General features: G+C 27.0%; 1 protein-coding gene across 1 annotated transcript; it reads left to right on the top strand.

The window, feature by feature from the left end:
• The first annotated feature begins 2,428 nt into the window (after nt 1-2,428).
• Nucleotides 2,429-3,815, top strand: LOC105138380 (WUSCHEL-related homeobox 2-like). The gene is made up of 2 exons (XM_011044435.1): nt 2,429-2,729; nt 3,394-3,815. Exons 1-2 carry the CDS (start codon nt 2,429-2,431, stop codon nt 3,813-3,815), a joined length of 723 nt encoding a protein of 240 aa, XP_011042737.1.
• The last annotated feature ends 5,856 nt before the right edge of the window (nt 3,816-9,671 follow it).

The raw sequence follows: 9,671 nt of genomic DNA, 5'->3' as shown, positions 1-9,671 counted from the left end.
CTTTTGAGTGAAACTTAATACACCAAAAAATGACCATCTTGAGTGAAACTTAATACACCAAAAAATGATCATCCATTATTTATATCAAACCTATGTAGAATATTAATAACAAAATGTATTAATTAATTATGTGAACTAAATAAATTAGCTAATAGTGGTTTAACTTAAACTTATTTAAATCTATTTTAATAGTATCTTTAAATCATCATCAATTTTTCACAAAAAATCAAATTCCTCCACATTTAATTATTGAAATTATCAACTTACAATAAAATTAATAAAATATAAAATTTACCCAATAAATAATCCATTATGTAGTTTATTACAAAACATCTAAGTCACAAAAATAAAGTCAATTTCATCAAATTACAAACAAATATAATTTTTTTAAATCTCAAACAAAACCTAACATGTATAAATCATAAATTTATACAACAAATTTCTATTAGAAAAAGCTATAAAATAAGTAAACACACAAACAAACTACATTTAATACATAAAAATTAACATTTTAAAAATGAGTTAAAAAACATTTAGTTTTACTTATTTAATGTGGGGAATCCTAAAAAAATTGAACTAGAACAGGAATGCTAACAGACTAAGTGTTAGAGTGACTGGATTTGTGGTGATGAGAATTTTATTTGTAATAAAATAGGAGGGGGTTTACTATTATTTATAGAGATAAAAAAAAATGAAGAAATGAACAAGGGGGCAAGGGGGGTTGCTGTTAGGTCATAATTAAAATCTTACAAACAACTTTACCGATGAATATTAGCAATGACTTTATTTTGTCAGTAATATTGTTTGTAAAATTAGATATCATTTTTTATTTCATTTCTTATTTTTTAACTATAATTCTCTCTGTATATATTGATGTATAATTTCTGTGGATATATATCATGGGATAAAGCAATGACATAGTTTGTCGATAAATGTCATTACAATTTACCTATATAATTGTTTCTATTGGTATTTTTATTTGTGTTTGTCAATTTTCTGGTAGTGAAATATTAAAAAAAATCAATATTTTTTTCTTAAAAACTCATTGCTAGTTTTTATTTGATTGAGAAAAAAATAAACAAGTTTTAATCATTTATTTTCAAATTGGAAACAAAAATATAACAAACAACCCCTAAACTTTTCTTTCTTGAACTGAGTATGATGAGGACTTCACGTTATCAAACTTCATTGGTATAACATTCAAGATTCACATCTCAGTGTTGAAGGCGTGCTTATGGAATGTATAGTTTAACCAGGCAAGAACAAGCTTAAATGAACCACATTGATTTTCATATTCACTTTATAGATTGATTTTCAAGGCTTTGTTTGCTATCTCGGTCCAGCAAGTTGTGAGCAACAAGACTAGCTATATCCTTTATACTACAGAAAAATGGAGTTAAAGTTAATTAGCATGTCTTGCAAGTGTCAACTACTTTCTTTAACCCCCACAGCCTTGCATTGACCCCGCGATGCATTAGACAGAAAAAAAAAAAAAAGTTTTGCCCTTGCATTGACCCCGCGATGCATTAGACAGGAAAAACAAAATTCAAAAAAAAAAGTTTTGCATGAAAATCTATGAAGTCAAGAACCATCACAATCATAAAACATCAATATATTCCTGATCACAACCATGTCAATGTTTCTACTGGCCCCTTGACCACACTAGAGATGAACCACCCATGAAGCCCCACCGCAACTTCCCCACCCGACAGCTAAATTCTTAGCTCACGGCAAAAACAAAGTGGCCTCCACTTCACATATATTAGAGATGGACGTTTCAACTTCGACATACGCTATTCCAGCAAGTCCAACAGGCTCTTTCTTCAATTCCCAAAGCCTAGGCCTTACCTAGCTACAAACTTACAACCCTACCGGCTGTCTTTTTGTTGTCAATGACATTAATATCCGTCCTTTCCTTCAATGGCGTCCACCTATATATAGCTAGCGTTCCCAGTCAGTATCTGTCATTCCCAAGATGTGTAACCACTAGGCAACAAATCCACGACCACTGCATGGAATAGAACAAAGGGAAAAGAGGTTGCTTATGGGCATTATTGTCTTTCCATGGTATCCCGATTTTTGAACGAAGAAGACGAACGAAACCAAAGCCTCTCTCTGCCGCTACCCGCCATGTTTTCAGAGTTTTTTTAGCACCAAAAACGATACGCATGTCAAACACCTCTTCTTCTTTTTTCTCGTCTTTTTGTTTGACTGATCATGCCTCTATCCTCTAATAATCTCTATATAAATAGAGTACAAAACTCATGCAAATCTTAACCCAGATTGCCACTCTCCACCTCTCACTCGTTGACTCTCTATTTGTCTTTTAAGGTTCTTTCAGAAACCCTATATTTTCTCCTTCTTTGGATCAAGAAACTATACAAACTTCAAGTAAAGTTTTAGAAAGAAAGATATGGATAACGATGATATGGACGTGGCTGGTTCTGGTGGAGCTCCTGGGAATTCAAGATGGAACCCAACAAAGGAGCAGATTAGCATGCTTGAGAGCTTCTACAGCCAAGGTATACGGACCCCGAGTACTGAAATGATAGAGCAAATAACGAGCAGGCTCAAAGCTTATGGTCACATCGAAGGAAAGAATGTATTTTACTGGTTTCAAAATCACAAGGCAAGACAAAGACAGAAGCAGAAACAAGAGAGCATGGCTTATATCAATAACTATCTACACAAGGTTCATCAACCTGTGTTTGCACATCCTTGCGCAAATGGTTTGTTACTTAATCTTATCCATCTCAATATTATGTCTGTCCTATAGTTTTTTATTGATCCTTGGAATTTAGGGATAAGTTCTATTCAATATTTTACGAATTAAATATGGTTTGTTTTTTTTTTTTTTAATTTGAGGTATTTTCGTTGTTTGTGTTCTCTTGCTCACATTAATTTATTCTATTTTTAGTTTCATTCCTAGCTGTCTCTCTTCATGCACATAAACTCGATATCAGTGTAAACAAAAGCAAACATAAAGAAAGTATTCTCTTGAGATTGTTTGTTATCCAGGAGGAGATTCAGAAATAAAATACAGATTTCCTTTTGTAACTTTTCAGATAGATTTGTTCTCTTGCTTGCTGCACCTTTTATGATTGCGTAAAGCTTTACTAATATCTTATATGTTTCCATAGCCTGTCCCTTTCCAAGCAATTTTCTGCCTCTGTTTATTTTTTTTTTCTCTTTTTATGCAATTTTCTGCCTCTGTTTATTTTTTTTTCTCTTTTTAATTATTTCCTTTCTCTTATTTCCACATGAATAAGAGAATACTCTTCGAAGTACACTCTCCCGGTTCCTTCTTTTTCTTTCTCCCCTATCGATCTTTTTCTATGCATGCGCTATAAATTTCGCTGTCATTTTATTTGTAATGAAGCTTTCCCTTTTCAGTTGTCTGCTGCCCATACTTCCCACAACAGAGCGAAGTAATGGGGTTTTGTCAACAACATCCGAAAATGCTACTCCCTAGTAATTTCAAGATGAGGCCGAGATCTGAAGCAAGAACCTATGCTTTTAATGGATATGAACCAGCGGCACCCTATGGCTACCACGATCGTATCACGATGAACAAGGGTGAGAGGACCCTGGTAACCATCAACCACAAGAGCAGCAGTGATCAAGCAACGTTGCCTCTCTTTCCTTTGCACCCAACAGGAACTTTAGAAGGAGCAACGACTATCTGTCCGCTTGGTTCAACTCCTCCTGAGAATTCCATCAACACTCCTAGTTCCTCTGAGATTACTACTGGCATTGAAGAACATTCTAGTGATTGCAAACCTTTCTTTGATTTCTTCTATGGAAAAGATTCTTAAGTTTGAGGGTTATCATTGAATGTGAACTAAAATTGAAGCTTATAATAGTGTTTTTGAAATGAGATTTCTTATTGGGTAAAGCCGCGTTAACGATCACCCAAAACTTCATGCATGTGGGATTAATACTGATGAGTGCTCCATCGCACATTCAATAATATGGTTCTTGGAATTTAATATTCTAAAGGGAGTCACAAATTATAATTCTTGTTTTTTTAATATAATAATTACTTATCCATTCTTAATTTAACATTTTTGTACAAAGTCCAACACTAATTAAGGAAAATATTTATTGAATACACTTGTATTTTTTCAACACATTGATTTTCAAAAACATAATTAGAGCTCTTCAATATATCAATGAATTTAGGTCAATTAATATTGGCATTTTTTTTTCTTTTTATTACTCCTCCTTTTTTTTGGTTCATCAAGAGACCACACAGAGTGAGGGTACCTCTTTCTCATTACATAATAACCGAATAAATTGAAGTCATTCAACTTCGATTTTTTTTAATTAAAAAAAGATATCACATACACAATTGTCAGGCTATATACTTGTTAAAGCTAGCTTATCGGTAATCTTGTACAAGTAAGTTTATCCTTATATATATTTTCTAATCATTTCAAAGCAAAGAGCTGAATCCACACTTCAATAGTTGATATTTATGCTAAAACTTCGTCTGCTTTGGAACTTCTAAAAACTTAAGGTCCTGCAAAACAATGCAATCCAAGAGATATGATCTGGATTTAACTCCTTGCTATATTATAATACATTGTTGGTGTATTAATTATAGAAACAAAAAAAAAATGTGGGGAATTGTAGGATTTGGCTTGACTTTCTTTATGACATTATAAATAGGTCTTGGCCGATATATTAAATTAAGTTAAAAGAGAATTAAAAGGACTATGTGATTTTACCGCGGCCTGCAAGACAATCTACCATGGATATGGATTGTAACAGTGACATGCAATGTTTTTTTTTTTTTATTATTATTAATTTTTCTTTCGGTACGTTATCCATCTTGAATTTTATAATTTTTTATTACAAAAACTCTGTCTTGGTATGTTAAAAAGAATCATTCAACAATAAAATTTTAGTGATGTGTCTTTAAACCTTCATGCTAATGGAAAAGTAGATCAAGTTCGACAAAGATTTTTTTTGCAGTTTTGAATTCTATATTGTTAGACGTGTTTTGGGTTGGAAATTTAGTTTTTTAATAATGTAAGGGTGTTTATTAAATATTCGATTGTTTTTATTAACATAATATGCTGTATAATTTCTTTTTAAAAAAATGGATAAATAACACATCAATCATCTCATTTAAAAAAAAATTAAAAAAATCAAGTGAGAAGGCCTGAACTTGAAGACCAACTTATCTAGTTTTATTTTTAAGGCTTAGCAAGGCTTGCGTTCATAGCCTATTTGTTTTCTCTTTCCCCGAGAATTTAGATGTAATTTTTTAGAAATGGATTAATTAAGAATATATTAGGTATATTATTTTACTAAACTCTTAAAATATTTAAGAATGTATTTAGATACTATTTTATCTAATACCATTTAATTTTTACTATGTTTTAAAAAATAAATTATAAAAATATTTTTATTTTTCATGTTAGAGAAAATAGACAGAGAATTTGATTTTTTATGAATATACCTGAAAATATAAATTTGGAGTTGAAATGAATTTATAAGAATTCAAAAAACTTTTAATCATAGACTTAGATTCGCCGTTAAACAAGTTGATGATTTGCACGTTGTCATAGTTTTTTTTTTAATATATATTTTTGTTCACATTTCTTTTTCAGAACAAATTAAAGAGATAAAAAATGTTGATAATTATATAAAATATTTTTTAAATAATGTTCAGGTGCAGCAAAACACATTTTAAAATGAAATAAATATCCATGACTTAGGTCAAAGTCCCAATTGAGTTAAATAAATTGATTTTATTTTAATTAGAGTATATTAAAATATGCTATGCCATTAGATTCATCATTTTTTTTTTGTTAAAAAGTAATCACAATAACATGAAGAAAAAATATTTTTTCAAAATAAGATAAACAATATAGCTTAATTTTCAGCCCATTAAATATGTAAGGATGAAATGAGATTAAAAAAAAATTAGAAAAATATATCTTAGTCAACTTGAGTTAGCATGACAAATTTATAACTCCAATTACTAAGGTTGAGGCAACCAGGTTATCCTGTAAAGCTCATTACTCAAATTATGAAATTGATATAACCCAATATTTAAAAATATCAACTCATATTAACTATTCAAACACGTGACCTAGATTATTGAACTTGAAGCATTTTATTTAAAAAACCATGAAGCCTAATTCTCAATCAATTAAATATTGAAAGATAAAATTAAACAAAAAACTTTAATTATGTAAAAGCATTCAAAATAAAAAAATAACAATTAAAAGAATGAGAATCAAAATAGTAATATAAATTTTTTTATATTTTATTTAAAGATGAGATTGAAAAGAAAAATCCATTTAGTAAAAGGATAAAAAAATATTTAAAAGAACATCTATTAATTTTGATATACAAAATAAATTTTATATTTGATTCAGGGGTTAAATCGAAAAGAAAAATAAATTTATCAAAAAGACCCAAAAATATTAAAAGAATGAAGATCAAATTGGTAAAATAATGTACCATAAAATTGGATAGAATGATGAAATAAAAAATAATAAAACTTTTACAAAATAACAAAGAAAAATATTGGAAATAAAAAAAAGAATTAGAATCAAATTGGAAACATATTATATGAAAAATTGAGATTAAAGAATGAATTTGAAAACAAATAAAACATTTACAAACTGACCATGAAGAAAAATTTAAAAAATAACAAAATTTAAAATACTGAGAACAAAAAGGATCAAGTCATCATTTAAATAAAAAGAAAATAAAAAAGAAGAAAAAGGTTTATTAGCGATAAATAAACCACTCAACACTAACATGCACCACATAATAATAATAATAATAATAATAATAATAATAATAAAAATGTTATAATGCTTTCAAATACATTACAAAGGGTATTTTTTTTTTTGATAAGAGATGCTTAGTGCTTTTTATTGTCTTTTATTTGTTTTATATAAAAAGACTCGATTATTCATAAGATAACCTTATAAAATAAAATAAATATTTTTAAAAAGACAAAATAAACCCTTCTAAAGCCAATTTTAATATTTTCTCACTTCCAATCCAAGTGTATTTGGAAGTCATTTCACTACCTTTTATTTTTTTTATTGTTTTTTATGTCTAATCAAATACCAAAGTATCATTCATGACATGATAATTATAAAAAAATAAATCATTATGAAAGCACCAAATTACCCCATGAAATTAGTTTAAAATTTTTTGTTTTTAAGGATATTTTAGTTATTTTACTATGTTTTAAAATGAAAAAAACTTATTTATTTCTAATTAATTGGATAATTATTAATACATCTTGTAAAAAGATAATAACTAGCTTTAAGTTTTTCAATGTGAAGAATAAAATTATCATTATATTCTTTCAAAAAATAATGTTTATAAATATAGAGCTATACTGTTTTTCCAATGCTTTTTAGCTTTTGTTAATAAAGTTACAATGACTACCTAATAGTTTAAGAGTTTTACAAAACCACCCCTTAAGTTTAAGTGAATATTACAAAAATAACTTTTTGTATCCAAAATACCTTTAATACATTTGAATCATTCCCCTTAATATTAAGGACATTTTGGGTACAAAATGGATTTTTTTATAACATTTCTAAACATTTGTTGGTCATTGTAATTTCATATTAATTTATTCAAAAAATATTTCTTAATAATAATATTTAAAATAACCAATTTTGCTAATTGTATCATTGAAATATTTCAAATATTAAAAATAAACACTTGATTTAGCTATTTGAATAAATTACTTTATTATAAAAAAATTATTTTTCACATTAAAAACTTTGTTTATTATTAATAATGATGATGATGATGATATTTGTGTAACTAATTTAATTTCAATTAAATATTAATTCTAGTTTGCCTAACTTTAATATTATCCATTTTGAAAAACAAAAAACTCAACCACTTTTTGATAGCATTGGAATTGTAAAAAATGTTTAGATACTTTTAAAAAGAAAAAGAAAAATAAATTTCTAAAACTACATATGTATGTCTATAGATATAAATGATTCGTTTATGTTATAACAAGTTTTTGGAAACAAAATTTTTTCACAAAAAGAATTTGATAACTATCATTTCTTTTAAATACCACACATAGTATAGGAATAGAAAACCAATCATTTTCCAGTAAAATCAATATAGGCATGTGATTAAAAAAACTCTTGTGATGTAGATTTAGTAATTTAGAATTTTATCATGTGTTTGATAACATGATATAAAATCTTTTTATAAAGGTATTTTTATTGTTTATTAAAATAATTTTTTAGGATTTTTTTATTATTATTTTTCACATAAGTTGATGACAATTATCAAGCAATATCACATAATCCATTACATATATCAACCCATTCTATTGCAATGTCAAGAGTTAAGAAAATTAAAAAGATATTTAATGGGTTAATTCAAGATATTTGAGTTTTATTTCCTATAAAAACTTGTAGATTTAATTGTTTTTCTACTTACACGTTGATTGAGCTTGTTTTTCTAATGTGTAATTTTATGTTAATGAACGTAACTTACATCGTTAATATTTTGTAACGATTAGACATCAACAAGTCCTTATGATAAAGTATAAAAGTTATTGTTTATGATTTACAATATTTTCCTAATATATTTAGGATTTTTTTCTACTTTATTTATAAATCTTTTGTCATTTTTTCAACCTAGTTTTGGAACATTATACTTGATATAAATAAGATTATTTAGCTTATATTAAGAGAGATAAATTGATTATTCAAAAGTAAAACTTGTGTGATAAAGTTTGCTTTTACTCTTGATTTTTCATGGAACTTTTAGAATTTATTAAAAATTACTTCTATGTAATGTTTATCCATATACCTTTGATTTCTAGTTTGCTATAATCAACAGGTTAGGTTTCATCCAATAAATAATGTTTTTTTAGTTTAGATAATTATTGAGTCAAGTTCTTTTTAACTTAATTTTATCTTTCTTAGATCATGTTCAATCTTAAGTATGGATTTTAAGGTTCTTGCTCTTTAGGTTCACATTAACAGCATATCAAAATCATTAAAAAACATCTAAAAAAATCAACTTGGTGTTTTTCAAATAAAACACAATTTAAAAAGCATTTTAATAGACAAATTAAACTATATTATCAAATAGAGGGAATGTGCAACTATTTATCTTCTTTTTTTATCACACAGTTAACTCTTGTCGAGTTTAATTTAACACTATAACTATGACTAATTTAAAAATTATAACAAATTTTTTCTAATATAACACCTCATGGCTACAACGACAAAAAAATAAATGTTGTTACTAGATCAATGACCTATGCTATGGCACAAGCCAATAAAAAAGTTTTGAGTGTACAAAAAGGATCTTTGGAGTATGAAAAATATTTTTAAAAAAGCAAAAAAAACCTCATACTGAAGTCATTAACTTGATTGGATCCAATAAAATTTGGTAGTTTTTATTTTAATTTAAACTATAGGCAACAATTAACTAAAACTAATGAGTCACTGATTAGTACTTAAAAATGTATTTTTTATTAAGATTTTATATCATCATTTTGCATTTGAAATATCAATAACTCCTTAATTAAAACATGTTTTATAATAACATATCTAATAATATAAGATACCTTTAATTTGTGGTAAATGTTTATTTTAAATGCAGGCCTATCACATAAATGAAAGGATTGATTGATGAATTTAAGAACT

Source organism: Populus euphratica, unplaced genomic scaffold, assembly GCF_000495115.2.
Source record: "Populus euphratica unplaced genomic scaffold, PopEup_1.0 scaffold88.1, whole genome shotgun sequence".
NCBI lineage: Eukaryota > Viridiplantae > Streptophyta > Magnoliopsida > Malpighiales > Salicaceae > Populus > Populus euphratica.
Note: the sequence above shows the minus strand (reverse complement) of the source record. Positions and strands in the feature narration are given on the sequence as shown.

Bases quoted from the DNA above. Each gene is read 5' to 3' on its own strand.
- LOC105138380 (XM_011044435.1), top strand. From the start codon at position 2,429: ATGGACGTGGCTGGTTCTGGTGGAGCTCCTGGGAATTCAAGATGGAAC. The intron at 2,730-3,393 runs GTTTGTTACTTA...TTCCCTTTTCAG, and splicing joins TGCACATCCTTGCGCAAATG to TTGTCTGCTGCCCATACTTC.